At 36.0% G+C, this 21063-nt stretch overlaps 2 protein-coding genes across 5 annotated transcripts in view; one reads left to right on the forward strand and one right to left on the reverse strand.

Annotated features, from left to right (window-relative positions):
- The window catches only part of ASCC3 (activating signal cointegrator 1 complex subunit 3), a 415044-nt gene that overhangs the window by 14835 nt on the left and 379146 nt on the right, over positions 1–21063 (forward strand). For all 4 annotated transcript variants that reach the window (XR_005217810.1, XM_037842529.1, XM_037842528.1 and 1 more), the window contains exon 2: positions 18354–18484. Coding sequence is in view for 3 of the 4 variants with exons in the window: in XM_037842529.1 (XP_037698457.1) it covers positions 18395–18484 (90 nt within the window). In the remaining variant the exon portion in view is untranslated. The remainder of the gene's footprint in view (positions 1–18353; positions 18485–21063) is intronic.
- On the reverse strand, positions 15734–16138 carry LOC119540562 (ubiquitin-conjugating enzyme E2 variant 1-like). The gene has a single exon (XM_037844644.1). The coding sequence runs from the start codon at positions 16136–16138 to the stop codon at positions 15758–15760; it is 381 nt and encodes a 126-aa protein (XP_037700572.1). The 3' UTR covers positions 15734–15757.

Genomic DNA, 21063 nt, shown 5'->3' on the forward strand with positions numbered 1-21063 from the left:
TGTCTGCTCTGATCTTTGTTATTTCTTTCCTTCTGCTCACTTTGGATTTAGTTTGCTCTCTTTTTCTAGTTCTTCCAGTTTTGATGTTAGGGCTCTGATTTGCAGTCTTTCTTCTGTTCTAATACAAGCATTTAGGACTATAAATTTCCCTCTCATCACTGCCTTCACTGCATCCCGTGAGTTTTGGTAGGTTGTTTTTCATTTTCATTCAGCAAAAGATATTTTCCAGTTTCACTTCTGATTCCATTGATTGTTTAAGGGTATGTTGTTTAATTTCCATATATTTGTGAATTTTCCATTTCTTGCTCTGTTATTGATTTCTGACTTCACTCCCTGTGGTTGCAGAATATATACATTGTATGGTTTCAGAATTTTTGAATTTATTGAGACTTGTTTTGTGACCTCAGATACAGTCTATCCTGGAGAATGATGCATGTACACTTGAGAAGGATATATATTCTGTTTTTATTGGTGCAGTGTTCTATATATGTCTCTTAGGTCTTGTTGGTTTAGTGTATCATTCAAGCCTGTACTTCCTTATTGATCTGGTGACTAGATGTTCTATCCATTTTTGAGAGTGGTGTATTAAAGTCTCTTACTGTTAATAGAACTGTCAATTTCTGCCTTTATATCTGTCAGTATTTGCTTCATATATTTTGTGGCTCTGCTATTATGTGCATGTATATTTATAATTGTTGCATCTTCTTGTTGAATTGATCCTTTATTAATATATAATGGCCATCTTTGTCCCTTGTAACTGTTTTTGACTTAGTCTATTCTATCTGATATTGGTATAACCACCCTAGCTCTCTTCCAGTTCCTCCTTGCATGGTATATTTTTTCCATCCTTTCACCCTGAAACTGCTTGTATGTAAGTAGGTCATGCTTCTTTATCCATTATGTGAATCTCTGCCTTTTGACTGGAGAGTTTAATCTATTTACATTTAATGTCACTACTGATACTACAGGATGTTTTTCTGCCATTTCGTTGTTTAGTCTTTATTAGTGCTATACCTTTTCTGACCCCCAGTTCTTCCATTGACTCCTGCTTTCATATTTATTTGATGTTTTTATATTTCATTTATTTAGAAATTATATTTATCATGAAATGTTAGATTTTTTTTTTAAAGGAATTCTTCCTTTATACATTTTTCATTTACTAGGTCATACTCAATGTGGAATAAAAATTGCTGAGATAATCACCTAAGAAGGCTAGTTTGTCCTAATGTATATTTACTATAGTCTTATAAACCACAAATTTTAGCAGTGAACATTGTGACTTTTAAGACCTCCCAGTTTAATATTTTTTCCTTTTGTCTGAACTTGAACTCTACCACTTGATCACTCTCATCACTTAGACTACATTGTCCTCCTGTATTATAAAACCTCAACCCTGGATTATGCCAGTATTTTTCCTATCAGATTGTTGCTACTATAAATTTATGGTTTTCAATATGAGCTGAACATTGTGATACCTGAAATATCTATTTATGGTTTACTAATTTATTCTTGATGGCCAGGCTGTTTTTGCTTCTGTCCTAAAAAATCCCATCTCATTACCTTTGGAACTTAGTTTTCAGGAAATGTCAAAGAAAATAGAGAAGGCATTTTGGGGGAAACTCCCTTTTACTACTTTTTTTTCCCTGTTCTCCCTCAATTTAACCATGTTACAAACATATTTGCATTCTCACTCATTCTTCAATCTGTGCTACTCATTCCATCCATATTTTATGTTTAGATGCATTCTTTTGTTCCCATCCCCAGGGACCTTTCTCCAGTCATTGTCTTTCTCTTAAGTATACAGCTTTTCCTATCTCTCTGTGGTCTCTCCTCTGATTATAGAAATGTGCTGAAGTCTCTCTTTTCTTTTCAAAAACTCTCAACCCCATGTAGTCCACTATCTCCTACCTTTTCTCCTTAGCCAAGTTTCTGAAAGAATAGCATGTACCCTTTCCCTTCCTTTTCTCCCTTTCCATTTATCCTTTAACCCTCTGACATTTGCGTTCTCCCATTACTTCTTTGAAACTACTGCTAAGGTCATCTAGGACCCAAGTTACTGAGTCCAGTGGACTCTGTAGCACAGCATTTGAAACTTTCTTCCTTTTCTCTTGTTATATCCTTTTATGTGAAAACTCCTTTGCTGATAATTTCTCTTCGGACTCTTGTCTTTGGGCCTCTGCTGTCTACTTTCAAGATGTTTTTACCAGGACATGGGTGAGTTTCGGGTATCCATGCAGCCTCCAAAATGGAGTACAAAATACTGTTTTTATCTGTGTACATTTATTTTTAGGGAGTGAGTCCATGGGTTTATTTATATGTGACTCAATCAAATATGTTACCCCATGATTTTAAACTGTTGGAGTGGTGACACTGAATTTTGCATTTTTAGCCCAGGCTTCTGATAGGAAATCCAAGACTGTATATCCCACTTGCTAATCCATGATCAGAACTTTCCAGAATGGAATTAAATTATCATCTTTCCTCTTCCCATATTCTCTCTCTACATTTAGGCTCCACTATTCAGCCTTTTCTGAGCTAGAAATTTGAGTGTCCAGTATTTCCTCCTTTCTCTCATCTTCGTATCCTATCCCACACATTGGTTCTACATCTCCCAAATATAAGTCTTTTAATTCTACCCTTTTATTATTTTCCCTGCTTTAAATTCTATCCCCTTTATCTTTCACCTGGTTTATGGAAAAAACTTTAAAACTGGTTTACCTGTTTGCAGTTTGACCCCACCTTAATCTGTTCACTAATTTTAAGTCTAAAAAAGTTTTCTACAATACATTCATGTTTCTGCCCTCCTTAGTTTTTGTTTTAAATGAGTCTGATTATTAAGATGAAAAGTTGTTAATTTGAGACATGTATTTAATCAGGATCTCTGCTTACCTCTAGCTTTATTTCACAGGGGTCCAAATTTATATTCGGTAGGGTTTTTAGAAAATATTAAGTAGATGGTTTTAGTTTACTCCTACATACCTTTTCCTCTTGGAATGATTTTTTCCTCTTGGAATAACCTTTACTTCCTTCTCCAGTGGAGGACTTAACTCCTCCAAGTTCTCAGTTTCAGCTCAAGCTCAGCTTTCTGCCAGGAAGCCGGCCATGGCTATCCCTACTCACTTTTTCAGCCCTTCCCTCATCCCCTTTCTTTCTGCTGCTACATTTGCATAATTATATAATCATTGCAACTATTTTTATTTCTTCCCAACCATAGTGTAAACTTGACTTCGAGGGCAAGTACAATCTTAAGAAACATTTTCTTCTTCTTTTTTTTAATTTCTAGAGCCTAGCAAAGTATCCAGTGTCTGTAAGTATTTGTTGATTAATGAAGAACCAAAGATTTAAAATTTGTTTTCTCAATTTGTTCCTTATACATCCTCAAATATACATTAATACTTAAATGTTGGTGATCTTTTTACTGAAACACAATACCAATGAGATTGGATGAACAAAGTTCTGTAAGCCTTACTTATACCTAATTGCTTTTGATTCCAAAAGCAAATACCATGCAGTAGGTTGACTTACACAATGAGAATTTATTGGCTCATGGTTGTGAGACTAGGAGAAACCCAAAATCAAGGCATCATCAAAGTGATGGTTTCTCCCAGAACATTGTGGCATTCTGGGGCTGGCTTTTTTGTCATATGGCAGTGTACATAGCAGCTTCTTCTGGCTTCTGCCTTCTCTTCCATTGACTTGCAGCTTCTGGATGCTCGCTCTGTGGCTGTCTCTTGCTGTGACCTTCTCTATAAGGCCTTCAGAAATAGTATTAAAACCCATCCTGATTCAGCTAGGCCATACCTTAACTGAAGCAACCTCATCAAAAGGTCCTATTTACGTGGGTTCACACCCACAGGAATGAAATAAGTTTTAGAACATGTTTAGCTCTGAGATAACCATACCAGTGCCTACCGCAGTTCCTTATAGATAGGAGAAACAGGTATTTTTGAATAAATGATTTGGAAGTGACTATGAGCCAATGAATTGCTTTTACATTTTTGCCATGTTGGTCATTCAATCTGAGGAAGAAACCAGAACTCAAATTAGCAAATCAAGTGAAGTGTTTTATTTCATTCTCTAGATGAGTATAATTCGTGCTGATTATTTTGATGAGATCTCAAGGAGCTTTAAGTTTTCTGTTGGTGTAATGTGGAACATTGTGACCTCATTACCAGGCCCTACTGTTAGAACTCTTTTTAAAGTTTAGATGTATTAAATTTTTAGTTTTTTTATTTTAAATTCAGTTTTATTGAGATGTAGTCTTATACCATACAGTCATCCATGGTGTTCAATCAGCTGTTCACAGTACCATCATATAGTTGTGCATTCTTCACGTCAATCTATTTTTTGAACATTTTCCTTATACCAGAAAGAATAAAAAATAAAAGTAAAAAAGAACACAAAATCATCACCTCACCTCACCCTATCTTTCATTTAGTTTTTGTCCCCATTTTTCTACTCATCCACCCATACACTGTATAAAGGGAGTGTGAACCACAAGGTTTTCCTGATCACACTGTCACCCCTTGTAAGCTACATTGTTATACATTTGTCTTCAAGAGTCAAGGCTACAGGGTTGCAGTTTGATAAGTTTCAGGTATTGACTTCTAGCTATTCCAGTACATTAAAACCTAAAAATGGTTATCTATGGAGTGTGTAAGAATGCCCACCCGAGTCACCTCTCAACTCCATTTGAAATCTCTCAGCCACTGAAACTTTATTTTATTTCACATCCTCCTTTTGGTCTAGAAGATGTTCTCAATCCCATGATGTTGGGTCCAGATTCATCCTCAGGAGTCATATCCTGCATTGCCAGGGAGATGTATACCCTTTGGGAGTCAGGTCCCATGTAGTGGGGAGGGCAGTGAGTTTACCTGCCAAGTTGGGTTAGCTAGAGAGGGCCACATATGAGCAAAAAAGAGGTACTTGGGGAGACTCTTAGGTGCGATTATAAGCAGGTTTAGCCTCTCCTTTGCAGTAACGAGCTTCAAAAGGGCAAGTCCTGTGATAGAAGGCTCGCCAAACCAAACTGTCAGTCCTCAGTGTTTGTGAGAACAGCAGCAACAATCCAGGTGAGGAAGTCCAACACTTCCTTATTTTCCCCCAGCTTCTCAAGGAGGCCCTGCATGTGTATTTTTATTCTCTGCCCAAATTACTTTGGGATGTGTCACTATTTCGCACTAACCTATACAAACCTACCAGATCTTACTTCCTATTCAAAGTTCTATGTAATTCTGTTGTTTGAACAAACTGTAAAAGCTAAATTGTTTAGAAAATACAGATCCTGCGCCAAATAACCATCTCTTCCCTTGGTCTCACGTGGAAGTTGAAGTTTTAAAACACAGTCAGTATCGTCCTTTACCTGTTGACCCAATTTGCCCTAGTCCTAACCATATCTGCTTCGTTCATATCTCTAATTGAAGTCTGGACTCTTTCGGCTTTTTTAACAGTTGCTGTCTGCGCTAATACTAACATTCCTATCTGCCGAGCTCTAGCTCTGAGTTTCAGGTGTCACACAGATACCCAAAGTTCCAGAGACCCATCAGTTATACACAAAGGGTCAGCATCTCAGAATTTGGAGATAGCCATTACAATTCAGGAATAGTTGTGACTGCTGTAAGAACTTACAATGTAAGGACCATTACAGTAAGTCTTCCCCTGATAAGCTGTGCTCTGGGATTCAGTTCTGAGTTTACACGTTGTAGTTAATCCATATTGGTGAGACATTGTAGTGTTTGCCTTTGTTTATGGCATAGTTCTCTCAAAATGCTGTCTACAGGTTCCATTCACCTTGTTGCACGTCTCACAGCTTCACTACTTCTCGCAGTTGCTCAATATTCTATTGTGTGCATCACCACAGTGCACTGTTCTGTTCCTCAGTCAATATACCCTTAGGCCACCTCCACCCATTGCAAATTGTGGATACTGCCTCCGTAAACGCCAATGTGCAAATGTCCATCCATGTCCCTGCTCTCAGGTCTTCCAAGTATATACCCCATAATGAGGTTGTAGGACCTTACGGCACCCACATACTAAGCTTCTTGTGGAACCACCACACTGTCCTCCAGACAGGCTACACCATTCTGCCTCCTCACCAACAGTAAATAGGTACATCCCTACATCCCTCTTCCCATGTTTTCTCTAGCAGTTTTATCCCTATTTATATTTTTTCCTACAATTTTGTACAGCTATATTCACAAACCATACAATTATCCACAGTATACAATCAGTTGTTCATGGTATCATCATATAGTTGTACATTTATCACTACAGTTAGCACTTGAGCATACTGATTACTACAAAAAAAAGTTTTTTTTTAACAAATAATAAAAGACAATAAAAAGAAAAATAAAATATCATGTAATACAATATAATAGTAGAGTCAGACAACACCATCACTACCAAGAATCTCGTATCCCTCCCTTATATCCCCGTCTCATACACGTTTAGCTTTGGTATATTGCCTTTGTTACAGTTAATGGAAGCATATTACAGTGTTACTGTTGATCATAGACTCCAGTTTTCTTTGACTATATTTTTTCCCCAATACCATCCCTTTTTCAACACTGCACGGTTGTCATTCATTTATTCTCTCACATGTAAGAACATTTTTATATTTGTACATTTAGTCCCAATCATTGAGCAGTCCAATTTTTGCTAAGTTATGCAGTCCCAGTCTTTATCATCTGTCTTTACCTCTGATGTTATATATGTCCCTAGCCTACCTCTTTCAGCTTTACTCATGGACATCTTTGTTCAGTGTACTTACAAAATTGTGCTACCGTCACATGCTACGAACTATGCTACGTATTTCTGGATCTATACAGTCAATCCTGCTGAATGTTCTCTAGTCCTTCAGCATCAAATGCCCAGTCTGTCCGTATCTCCTGATAGCCTGTGTTATCAGCTTTTAGCCCTCAAAGTTTGCTCATTAATGTTAGTTCATATTAGTGAGACCATATAGTATTTGTCCTTTTGTTTCTGGCTAACTTCGCTCAACATAATGTCCTCAAGGTTCATCCATGTTATTATGTGTCCCATGTCTTTGTTCTGTCTTACAGCTGTGTGATATTCCATCATGTATCTGTACCACAGTTTATTTATCCACTCGTCCATTGATGGACATTTGGGCTGTTTCCATCCCTTAACAATTGTGAATAATGCCGCAGTAAACATCAGTTTACAGATGTCCGTTCATGTCTTAACTTTGAGTTCCTCTGATTATATACTTAGCAGTGGAATAGCTGGGTTATATGGCAGATCTATACCTAGCTTCCTGAGAAACTGCCACTGTCTTCCAGAGTGGTTGCACCATTCTACATTCCCACCAACAGTGAATAAGTGTTCCTCTTTCTCCACTACTCTCCAGCACTTATAATTTTCTGTTTTTTGGATAATGGCCATTCTGGTAGGTGTGAGATGATATCTCATTGTGGTTTTGATTTGCATTTCCCTAATAGCCAGTGAAGTTGAGCATTTTTTCAAATGTTTTTGAGCCATTTGTATTTCCTCTTCAGAAAAGTGTCCGTGTCTTTTGTCCATTTTTTAATTGGGTTGTTTACCTTTCTGTTGCTCAGTTATAGGATCCCTTTATATATTGCCTCTTTCACCTGGATAGTTAATCTCCAACAGTTTTAATTCCGCCCTTGCCAGGGAGCTATTGAAGTGTAAAAAGAAAGGAGTCAGAGAGCAATAAAGGAAAAGGGACAAAATGTAGGAAAAAAAAAACCATGCCTTTTTGGAGCTATAGAATGGGTGTCTGCTTCTATGTGCCCACCCCCCCCCCTTCTCAGAGCCTAGCTCTTCTTTAGCACTCTGGACACCCCCACCTCCAAAAGTTAATTATTTGATAATTCTGCAGTTGAGGCTGGGTTGAGCCTTCTTGCTCCCAGCAGATTGTTTTTTTTTTCCCTTCAGAGAGCCAACTGTAAGACAGTCCACGGGGTTTGGGTGTAGAAGGGCACCAGACTTATGGTTGGGGGAACTTACAAATTTTGCTGTGACCTCAGTTGTTCCACCCATTCCAGACTAGTGTCCAATGCGTGACTGTTCACTGGAGACCCCAAGAACGCTGTTTCATATATTTCCTGGCTAATTACCAGGTGCCCTAGAGTAGTGACTAAATTCCATGCCTCACCACTCCGCCATCTTGCCCCACCTTTCCAGATTGTTTTGTTAGAATTTGTTAGGTTTGTGAATTAGAGGAATGAAAATCATTTTAGTTATACTTTCTACTTTTTTTGGAGAAGTATGGGATTCAGGAGATTTCTGTGAGATGTGTCAAAATGATGGAAGTAGTGCCTCAAGGTACACCCTTTATTCATAGACTATGCCTGAAGCAGAATATTCCATATATCATATGTCTCTTGTTCTGATGCTGCATTTTGAAAGCCCTAACTTTGGGTGGTAAAAGATAGGTTCTGAGGCAGAGTATGTTCATTTTAATGTCAGGACCTTTCTTTAAAGACTAAGACTTCTGATTTGATATCAATCATCATGAGTAGAATATCTGTCTTTGCAGCCTCTAAGTCTGGGTAGAGAATTTAAACTCACTGCCCTAGGGCATGCTTTGTATGTTATGAATTAACTTCTTCCCTATGGATGATAAGTAACTATGCAGCATCCTTTGGAGAATTGAGAAAAAAGTCATTCACTTTCTATAAGACTTGTTTTTCTCACAGACCTGGGTTCAGAAAGGCTGCCAGGAGCCAGACTGCACCTAATCTCAGGTCATTGAATTCTTATGTATTTGCATTTTGGCCACTGCTAACTTGAGACAAAATTGAATGGTGATTTAAAAGACACCATTTCTAAGACTGTGGTTCTCCAAGTCCTTGGCCTGTGGCAACACCTGAGAACTTGTTGGTAATGTGAATTTTTGCTCCCCATCTCAGCATGATTTGATCGCCTGAATCAGGAAATGAACCAAGAGTTGGGGGAATGGGGGCCTCAGTCTGAGTCAAGCAAGTGAATCTGATTATGCTAAGTTTGAGAATCACTGCTCTGTCCTAGTCACTGGCTCCTGCTTTCATTTCTTCTTCCAGATGCTTCAGAAAATATGTTATCAAATGTTATAAGATGCTGTAAGATATGATGCCCTGATCAATCATCTTGTTTCCAGGAATACTGTTTTAAATTCTTTCTCACTGGGTAGTTGAAATTTAAAGTCTTCAACTGGGGAATTTATTTGCAATTTGATTCATTTTACTTTTCTGATTAAATTCTTCAGTGGCTTTCTTAAGCTTTCAGGATTAAATTGAAACCTTCTCACTTAGCGTAAGATGACTTCTGTATTTGACTCCTCTCTATCTTCCTTGCCTTCCTGTCACTTACCCTACATGCAGTTTTCCAATAGATTGTGCGCTTATTTTTCCTTTTGCCTTTGATTACTCTTTCAACCTCTTCACCTGGCAAAATTGTTATGCATCCTTGAAAATCAAGGTGAATGTCATTTTTTAATAAGGCTGATCTGACCACCCAGTCTGAGTTACATGCTCTTGGTATATGCCTCTAAAAGCACTCAGTGTATTGTATTGTGTCATGGATAAAGTATTTACCGGACTGTTTACCTTCCCAAACTGTGACGTTTTTGAGGATAGAAACCTTATTTATTCAGCTTTATAGTCTTATGTTTGTAGTGAGAAGTTTCCTCCTAAATTTTATATTTAGCCTTCTGGGAATTAAACCAACACAAAAAGTCAGTATTGACTTTTGCAGATAAGCAGTGGTTAGAAATGACACTATTAGATAAGGATGGCTCTCACATTAAGCCCTGAGACTAGGAATATAGTTTTGATTGAATATAAAGAGTGTAAAATAATGCTATAGTGTAATTGATATTAATATATTTAAAGAAAACATGATGAATGAAAAGTGGTTATAGACAGTGTATATATACTGAATAGAGCTTAGCAAAGGTGATTTTAAAAGCAGAGAATTCATCAGCTTATCCAGGTTATCCAAAAATGAATAAGGTGAATCATTGATCATTGTAAAACAAACAAACAAACAAACAAACTAGGTCATACAGAAAAAGACAAAGTAACATGAATCAGTTCAAATCTCAGCTCCCAGAAATAACTAGTATTAATATTTGCTGAATATCATTCCAAACATGTCTATACCTATATGAGCAGATATATCTATCTCCTCTCGAGAGTTAGAGAATTAGACCTCATTGTTTAAAGGTTGGAGTATCAAAGAATTCATGGACATATTTTAAAACCACCACACAATTCATTCATTGATTCAACGCATTTTATGAAGCATATTCTGTATGTACTCAGGCACTGTTTTAGGTAGTATGGATAGGTTCTCATTGGAGCTTACATTGCACTGGTAATGTAAGGGTAAGAGGAAGGGAGTAGGGGTTGAAACTACTTTAAAAACAGAGTGTTTTGGGACAGTGCCATTTGAGCTCGGAGATAAAATAAAGGAGTGACTTTGTGGTTATTTGGGAGATTGTTTTTAAACTCCCCAGCTGTTTAATATTAGTTCTTCATTTTAGTCAGTCACTATCCTTTATCTTTCTGTTTATTACACTTCTCCATTCCTGAGTTCTTCACTGTGATTCACTTTTTGGTTCACTGGATTTTATAGTTTTTTGTTTGTTTGTTTGTTTTTAAAGTAAACCCACAGGGTTTTCTATTCCCCCAGGCTCTTCGGGTTTGGAAATATTTTCCTAATAGCAGAATGATAATTCCATCATCCTAATATCCTGTTTAGTCTTTGGATGATTTGGGTGTTCTTTCTTTAGTTCAGGTCTCAAAGTTTAGTGGCAGGTTTTATATTACAACTGCTAGTTAAAACATTTTGGTTTTTTTTCAGTAGACTTCCTATCATATAACAATAGAATTTGTGGGTTTTATTAACACATGTATGGTGCCATCTGTTATTTCCAGGAATTTGCTACTTTGTTAAAATGGGTCAATATTCTGAACTAATTTTTGAGATTTGTGATCTATCGAAATGAGTTTTTCTAATTTGTGAATTTATTTACTTGTAGAGTCTTATAAAGGTAAACAATTTAATGAACACTCTTTACTGAAAAAAAAATGATTAAATCTCTGTTCTGGAAATCTGGATTTTTTAGTGTTACACAGGTGTTGTGAACATTTATTTAATTGTTAATGTGACCTGTATGTGTACTTTAGGAGTCAGAGTTTTAAGTAAAATGGATTTATAGACAGATTTCAAGTTATTTTAAATGTTTTGCTCAAACAACATTTCTTTCATGGTTGAAAGAAAAGCTTTGTTTCTGGTTGCTTTTATCTATTGTGAAGTAGATTGTGTTGGAAAGTTGTAAATAGTGAAGTTAAGTTTCCATTTTCATATTTGTAATCTCAGCTCGTGGTCATAACTTCAGTCTGTCATTTGTATACATGAATTTTAAAAAGTGGTGAATATACTCAAGTTATATGGATTATTAAAAAGGAAAATATTATTTGATGTTTTGTTTATAGTTTCATAAACATTAAGATTTCTGTATGTGAAAAGGAAGCCTATATTAACATAGTCTTTTAAATTTATCATTTCTCCATCAATTCCTCATCTTCATTAATGCATTTCTTGTAGATACAGGCAAAGCGCTGTGTTTCAGGCACTGCGTGAGTTTTTTTTTTTATAAATGCAATTTTATTGAGATATATTCACACACCATATAATCCATCCAAAGTATACAGTCAGTAGCTCACAGTATCATCTATAGTTGTGCATTCATCACTAAAATCAATTTTAGAACATTTTCACTACCCCCAAAATAAATAATTAAAAACAATAAAAAATAAATACCCAAAACATCCCATACCCCTTATCCTTTTTATTATTGTTGTTGTTGTTGTCTTTATTTTATTACTCATCTGCCCATGTACTGGATCCAGGGAGTGTCAGTCACAAGGTTTTCACAATCACATGATCACGTGATAAAAGCTGTATAGTTATACATCATCATCAAGAATTAAGGCTACTGGATTACAGGTCAGTGGGTTCAGGTATTTCCTTCCAACTATTCTAATACAGTAGAAACTTAAAGGAATAACTATATAATGCATAAGAATAACCTCCAGAATGACTTCTTGACTCTATTTGAAATCTCTTAGCCATTGAAACTTTATATCATTTCTTTCCCCCCTTTCCATCAAGAAGGCTTTGTCAATCCCACAGTGCCAGGGCCAGGCTCATTCCTGGGACTCATGTGCCACATTGCCAGAGAGACTTAAACCCCTGGGAGTCATGTCCCACTGTGCGAGATTTTGACTCAGATTATGTACCTTAGTCTCTCTGACTCTAGTTTCCCTGTAGGTGATCTCTGATTACTGATGAAGTTGAATATCTTTTCATGTGTTTAATGGCCTTTCTTGTGTCTTTTCTTCTGAAATTCTTTTGGTTGTTTTCCTTTTTCTTTGGACTTTTTTTTTCTTGTTGATTTATAAACAATCTTTATTCATTTTTGATATATTGTAATTCATTAAATTTAGGTCATCATCAATTGATACATGATTTCATGTATTATAAAGAAAAAATGCTGACAAACTATGACATAATGGCCTTTTTATTATTTCAGATTTTTATATTATGCATGTTGAAACAGCACTTTACACTATTTAGACATAGATTTGAATTATCTCCAATACTTACATGTAAAGGAAAATATAAGGGAAATACACTGGTGATGATACTCTTAAAACTCTTCATTTTTGGAGTCAGTGCTTCTGATTATTATCAAATTTATACCCCATAAATTTCCATTCTCTTTTACATACACAGTAGCTTTTTAATACAATGACAAATCATAAAGTAATGTTTTTGAAGAGATGAATTTTAAATGGCAATTAAACTCAACGGGTATATTAATGTTCATGACTCAGGAGATACGACCATAATATGAAAAGTATGACAAAGTTTCTACATGTCCAGGTCATGACAATTATGTCACAACTGTCAGAAGTGCCTAGCTGTTAGCAGTTATGAGATTGTAAGATTCATTTTGATTTTAGGTATGTTAAAAGTGAGAATGGTGTATCTTAAAGTGGATGATATAGGATATCTTAATTATATGTATTAAATGTGTCTTCTGGTGGCTGACTTTCTTTATGGTATTTTGATGAAAAGAAGTTGTTGATGTTAATGTAATCAAATTAGTCAGTCTTATATTTTATGATCAGCACTTTTTCGTCTTTTGAAAGAAGTCTTTCTCTGACACAGTGTCATAAATATAGTCTCATATATGTATTTTCTTTCAGAAGTTTAAATGTTTCACTTTTTAACCATCTGGAGTGGATTTGTGTATAGTGTGATGTAAGGAATCCAACTGTTTTTTTTTTTCCCTCCAGCTATCTCATACCATTTCCTCACTGATTTGTAGTGGAATCATATATGCTTTTACACTATATCTTTTTGTTTCTGATTTCTAACTTAATTGCATTGTAGTCAGAGAAATGATCTGTGTTAGGGGTCAGCAAATTAATTTATTTGTATGTTTAGAATGTTTTAAAAAAAAGACAAAGAATTTATGGCAAAGACTGCATGTGGCCCAACAAGTCCAAAATATTTACTATCTCTCGTTTTCACAGGAAGAGTTCACCTAGCCCTGATCTTGATGATAATTATTCTTTAAAATTTGTTGAGGCTTGTTTTCTGACCTAGTATACATAGTCCATTTATTAACTGCTCCTAAGGTACTTGAGAAGAGTGCATATTTTCTAATCAGTGGGTACAGGCTTTTGTTTATGTTCATTAAATCAGATTTACTAATTGCACTGTCAAGCCCGTGTCTTTACTGATTTTTTTTTCTTGAGTTGATTGACCTACCTTCAACTGAGTGCTTATGTTTTTGAAATCTTTCGCTTTGATGTTAGCCTTGACATTTTCTCCTAGACGTCTATTGTTTAAATTTATTTTGAGCGTATTTCATCAGGACATATAAATTCAGAATTCTTATATCTTCTTAGTGAGCTATATCTTTGATTTTTACATAGTATCTTTATCCCTAATAATACCTTTTGTTTTTAAGTCTATTTTGTCTGATCTAATATTTTAAATAATAGCCACCCAGTTACTTTTGGTTGTAGTTTTCAGGCTTTAACTTTTTTTTTTTAATGCAATTTGATTGAGATATAGTCACATACCAAACAATCATCCAAATTGTACAATCACTTGTTCACAGTATCATCATATAGTTGCATGTTCATCACCACAGTCAATTTTTTGAACGTCTTCATTACTCCAAGAAATGAAAGTGAAAATAAGAATAAAAATAAAAATAAAAGTACAAAAGAACACCCAAAGCATCTCCTACTCCTTTTCCCCCCATATTATTCATTTACTTTTTGTCCTCCTTTTTTATACTCATCTATTCATACTAAAGGAAGTGTGTGAGCCACAGTGTTTTCACAATCACACAGTCACACTATATTAGTTGTATAGTTATACTGTCATCTTCAAGAATCGAGGATACTGGATTGCAGTTCAACAGTTTCAGGTTTATTTCCTTCTAGCTATTCTAATACACTAATAACTAAAAAGGATATCTATAAAATGCGTAAGAATAACCTCCAGAGTGAACTCTTGTCTCCATTTGAAGTATCTCGTCCACTGAAACTTTATTTTCTTCATTTCTCTTCCCCCTTTTGTTCAAGAAGTCTTTCTTTCTCAATCCTTAGGAGTCATGTCCCTCGTTGCCAGGGAGATTTACACTCCTGGGAGTCATGTCCCCCATAGTGGGGTGGGCAGTGAGTTTATCTGCAGTGTTGGCTTAGAGAGAGAGGCCACATCTGAACAATGAAAGAGGTTCTTTGGGGGTAACTTGAGCTTCGTAAGGGCAAGCCCCAAGATTGAGGGCGTGGCCTGCTGTAATAGTAGTCTCCAATGCTTTTGAGAATATCAGGAATTCTCCAGGTGGGGAAGTTTAATATTTCCAATTTTTCCCCAGTCCTTCAAGGGGGCATTGCAAATACATTTTTATTCTCTGCCCAAATTACTCTAGGATGTATTGGGGCTTCACGCTTACCTGTACAAACCAACCAGATCTCACCCCCTGATCAAGGTTCCATGTAATTATGGTGTTTGCATAAACTGACCATGTAAGTTAAATTATATAGCATGCTACAGAAAATATAGATTTTCCACCAAATAAACATCTCTTCCTTTGGTCTCACATAGAAGTTGAAGTTTTTAAAACATAGTCAATATCATCCTTTTCCCTGCAGGCTTTAACTTTTAACTTTTCTCTATCCTATGATTTAGGTGTAGTTCTAGTGTTTACTTGATTGCTTTTAGCATTTCAATCTATCAGTCTTTTGCATGATAGGTTGAATTTATTTATGTTTGTTGTAATTTCTAGTATAATACAGGACTTTTTCTATTTGTCCTGTTTAATCTATACTTTGTGACAGTGAACTGGGTTATTTCTTCAGATCTCTTCTAGTTCATTTCTTCTCTCTTTAGCTGTGTCTGATTTGTTGTTTAGCCCACCCACTGATTGTTTTTAAATTTAATAATTATATATTTTTATTTTTAGAAATTTTATTTTCAAATCTTCCTAGTCATTTTTTTTTGTTATAGCACAACTTATATATTTCAAATGGACAAAAAATTAGTTATCATTTACAGTATCTTAAGATAAAATGCCTTTGAAGGGGAGCTTCCTTTCCAGTATTTTGAGGTCTACAAGACGTATCTAGAAAATTTACTACTGTGGAAAATGAAGACTGCTTAAATTGAATGGGATGGGGGGAGGGCCTGTGGTTTTTCTTTTTGATTAATTGCTGTAACACTGTCCTTCAGGTGGCTGAGGGAGTTTCATATTTTCTTTAGACATCATTAGGCGCTGAAGTTCTTGCAGGACAACTTTGATGCTATATGAATTCTGCCATTTTGTTAGCACTGATATGGCTCTTGGGTCCACCACTCCATTAGAACTATTAACTCCATTCATATTAATTTTTGTTACAAATCTTACAAAGGGGGGTGCTTCTGGGTATTTAGGTCCACATTCTATTTTAAGGCTGTATATTCGGTTTTCATAAATTGTCCGAGCCCGTGGTGGCCGCCATCTTGCGTCGCTGTCGCTAGAAAGCCGGCCCCTTCTTCCCCTAGTCATTTTAAATTTTATTTTCTTGTTCATTATTTTTAAGTCCATCGTTTATTTTAAGCATTTCAGACATAGTTATTTTATATCTAACTTAATATGCTAACCAGAGATTTTTCCAAGTATTGACTTTATTATGTTCTCAAGGATATGAGCAATCAAGAGAAATTGCAGAAGCAGGTAGAGGCCTGGGACATCCCATATGGCTTCTCAGTTCTTTCCCTCTTGCATCAGATATACTCTTTCTGGCCTAAAATAATCAGTGATCTCTTGGAATTGAGGTTTGTGGGTTGTTTCAAACTGTATGTAGTGACTGCATTATAGAATACCTCTAGTTTCTACTCTAGAGTGGGGTTTGTTAAGCTTGGCACTATTGACATTTTGGGCCAGGGAGTTCTTTTTGTGGAGAAGCTGTCCTGTGCATCATAGGACATTTAGCAATACCACTAGTTTCTATGCACAAGATGCTGGTGGTTGTACCCTCTCCCCCTCCCTACAAGTTGTGACAACCCCAAATGTCTCCAGGTATTGCCTAATGTCCTCTGAGCTTTAAAATTGTTCCCAGTTGAGAACAAATGTCCTAGAGACTTGTATAGCTGATGCAACATTCTCTGGACAGCTGTACCTTATAAATCTAGATTGTAGGTTTGTTACAATAAGCTATCTTAAACAGGTAAAACTTCTAAGACTATTCCATAGATAAAGTCTCTCCATTATAGTGAATATTATTAGTCTGTTTGCCTGGAGGTTAGTTGTTTAGTTGTCAGCATATTAACAAGGGGATTAGACCAGGGCACCTGCCTTCTTTGTTTCCCTGAATGTTCTCCTCCCCAACCAGCTGCTTTAATTCTTCTTTCCTAGTTCTGCCAGTCTCCCTATTACCATTATCTCCTTTTCTCCCATTTTCTTCCTTTTATTAATTTCACAAACAGTTATTGAGTGGCCAAAATATTTTAGCACTGTTCTATTTGTAGGGTGAGACAATACATAAATATGTAATAAACATGTGAATTTCAAATATTAATTGTTGCTATAGTAGTATTAAGAGAATTAAGATTTTGTGTTTTAATGGACAGTGACTGGGTAGTGGGGAAACTCTGCAAGGGGAAACTTATTTGTGAGCATAAAACAAAAATGGGGAAGAGATGGGCATGTGCGTTCACCTGTCTCCTAATGTTTCTGCAGTAGTAACAGTATTTGGGACCTGTATTTGGGAATCTATAGAACTCACTTTGAGGGAATGTTATAATAGTACTCCAGAAAGGAGTGCTTTTCCTTTCATCAACCATAACAGATGTGTTATAAGAAAAAAACTTCCTCGGTAGAAAGTATGTCAGAACTTTTTAACATTGGTAGCAATTGCTTTTTTTTTTTTTTTTTTTTTTAAATCTTCATTTTATTGAGATATATTCACATACCATGCAGTCATACAAAACAAATCGTACTTTCGATTGTTTACAGTACCATTACATAGTTGTACATTCATCACCTAAATCAATCCCTGACACCTTCATTATCACACACACAAAAATAACAATAATAATAATTAGAGTGAAAAAGAGCAGTTGAAGTAAAAAAGAACACTGGGTACCTTTGTCTGTTTGTTTCCTTCCCCTATTTTTCTACTCATCCATCCCTAAACTAGACAAAGAGGAGTGTGGTCCTTATGGCTTTCCCAATCCCATTGTCACCCCTCATAAGCTGCATTTTTATACAACTGTCTTCGAGATTCATGGGTTCTGGGTTGTAGTTTGATAGTTTCAGGTATCCACCACCAGCTACCCCAATTCTTTAGAACCTAAAAAGGGTTGTCTAAAGTGTGCGTAAGAGTGCCCACCAGAGTGACCTCTCGGCTCGTTTTGGAATCTCTCTGCCACAAAAGCTTATTTCATTTCCTTTCACATCCCCCTTTTGGTCAAGAAGATGTTCTCCGTCCCACGATGCCGGGTCTACATTCCTCCCCGGGAGTCATATTCCACGTTGCCAGGGAGATTCACTCCCCTGGGTGTCTGATCCCACGTAGAGGGGAGGGCAGTGATTTCACCTTTCAAGTTGGCTTAGCCAGAGAGAGAGGGCCACATCTGAGCAACAAAGAGGCATTTGGGAGGAGGCTCTTAGGCACAACCATAGGGAGGCCTAGCCTCTCCTTGGTAGCAATTGCTTTTTACCTAATTGGTTTCTTTTTTTTCTTGTACAGGTCAGTTTGTTTAGTTTGATCACCTCCTTCTCCCCAGAAAAAGATAAATATCATCTTGTTTTATTTCAGTTTCAGGTTTCTCATTGTATGGATCACCGATTGAGTAATAGATGGCTTTACCTCGTCTCACAGGAGCCTTGCGCTCCTTTTCAAATGTCACCAAACAGGATGATCATAATGAAGAAGTGGCTGACTTAAAGGTACATTTTTCACATGAAAACTATTATAATCATAGAATATGGGCCAATATTTGATGTTCTTTTTCTTGGTTCTGCATGCTGAAAATACAAATTTTATCTTGTATTTCGTGTTGGACTAAGAAGGGGTATGGATATACTAATGTTTCTATAGGAATACTTACTGTAAGCATCTACAGCTGTGTCAAAACTATGATATTGACTCCTACATGATTGTTAATTTTTCTGTTGTTAAGGTGTCTGCTGCAGTTAATTATGCAATTTGATCTATAATTTATGTCTTTATCCTCTGAGTAAATTTTTAGGTCTTTGGTCACTTTCCTAGCAAGTGAGCAGAAGCAATGTCTGTACCATAATGTGGAAAATATGAATATTAATCGCTTGGACTCAGTAGCTGGTCTTGTAATTTGCTTCAGTCCTGTTCTTATAGTTTTAGTAAGAGAGACATTTAAGACTTTAAAACGCTCTTGTTATTTTAATAGCCATTTTATGACTAAAACTTCATAAATAAGTTTTATTAAGTAACCAAAAGTTGCATGAACTGTAACCACTGTTTTGGCTTTTATAATAAAGACTGACTTCTACTTTAGTAGAAATTTTGGAGTGGAGAAGTTTCGTTACATGAGTCAGTTTTAATAATAAATAATACTAATTTGGTCCCTGCTACAGTTGTAGTTAGTTCTCATCAGGACAGAATGGTTGTCACTTTGGAATACAAGAGTGTCTTGTGGAGGAATGTCTATAGTCTGATTTCTACATAAGTTCAATGACTGCATTTTCTAATCTACAAATTAGGGCATCTGGTTTAATAAAGAATTTTGTCTGAGGGGAATATTTATTTATATAAGTGTTATAATGTCAGGAAAATCTTGTTTAGTAATAAACTCAATGTCATTATAGAAAATGTATAATTATTTAGTATCAGGTCTTTCAAGAAAATTCTTGATATGTGGTTTCTAATCAATTAGTAAATGTAAGAATGCATCCATATATTAGAATGAATTTATTTTTTTAATTTTAAAATGCTGTAGTTTATTGCTGAATGCAATTTTATAGTATATATCTACTAATTAAAAATCTAAGAATGCTGAGCGAAATAAACCAGGCACAAACAGAGAAATATTATATGCTACCACTAATGTGAACATTGCTGGGGGAGAATGCGGGGGTGTTGGGCTTCTCCACCTCAGTGGTTGCTGATGTGCTGACAGATATTGGGGACTGGTGGTTTGATGGGCCGAGCCCTCAATCATGGGACTTGCACTTGGGAAGACTGTTACTGCAAAGGAGAGGCTAGGCCTGCCTATAGTTGTGCCTAAGTGTCTCCTCCTGAACGCCTCTTTGTTGCTTAGATGTGGCCCCCTCTCTCTAACTAAGCCACCTTGGCAGATGAAATCACTGCCCTCCCCCCTACGTGGGATCTGACACCCAGGACTGTAAATACCCCTGGCAATGTGGAATATGACTTCCGGGAAGGAATCTGGAGCCGGCATCGTGGGATGGAGAACATCTTTTTGACCAAAAGAGGGACGTGAAAGGAAATGAAATAAGTTTCCGTGGCTGAGAGATTCCAAAAGGAGCCGAGAGGTCACTCTTATGCACAATATAGGTAGCGCCTTTTAGGTTCTAATGAATTGGAATAGCTACCAGTAAAGCCTGAAACTATCAAACTACAACCCAGAACCCTTGGATCTTGAAGACAATTGTGTAACAATGTAGCTTATGAGGGGTGACAGTGTGATTGGGAAAGCCATATGGATCACACTCCCTTTTGTCCAGTGTATGGATGGAAGAGTAGAAAAAAAAAAGCACCCAGTGTTCTTTTTTACTTTAATTGTTCTTTTTCACTTTAATTTTTATTCTTAATACTTTTGTGTGTGTTGTAATGAAAATGTTCAAAAATTAATTTTGGTGATGGACGCACAGCTGTATGGTGGTACTATGAACAATTGATTGTATGCTTTGTATGACTGCATGGTATGTGAATATATCTCAATAAAGTTGAATTATTAAAAAAAAGAAAAAAATGCTAGAGGCAGAAGATGAAAAACTGTAGCCATTCATACCGTTTTTTGTGTATTTTTAACATCTTTCAAATTATGTAACATTCAGTGGTTGCAGTTTGTAAAAATAAATTGGTAATAACAGATTTCATATTATGAAAACTGTTCAAAAGAAAGAATGAGTATATAATATAGTATATGAAGGAAGTGGCCATTTGCCATTTTTGAAAAAACAGAGTTTACTTTAATTGCTGACTAATGAATAATAATAACATCATTTCCAGTAGGTTGAAATTTTGTTGATAAAAGTCTTTATGCAGGTATTATTTTTACTTTTTTTGTGCTAATATATATATACAACACAATATATCCCATTTTAGCTGCTTTCAGGTGTACAATTTGGTGATATTAATTATTTACAATATTGCTACCATCACCACCATTTATTACTAAAACTTTTTCATTACTCCAAACATGAAGTAATGTTTCCCGATTCCTTCTAGCTCCTTAGTCCCTGGTAACCTGCAGTCTGCTTTCTATTTGCTTATTTGAGGTATTTCATATAAATGAAATCATACA

This window comes from Choloepus didactylus, chromosome 7 (assembly GCF_015220235.1).
Source record: "Choloepus didactylus isolate mChoDid1 chromosome 7, mChoDid1.pri, whole genome shotgun sequence".
In the NCBI taxonomy this organism is placed as follows: Eukaryota; Metazoa; Chordata; class Mammalia; order Pilosa; family Megalonychidae; genus Choloepus; species Choloepus didactylus.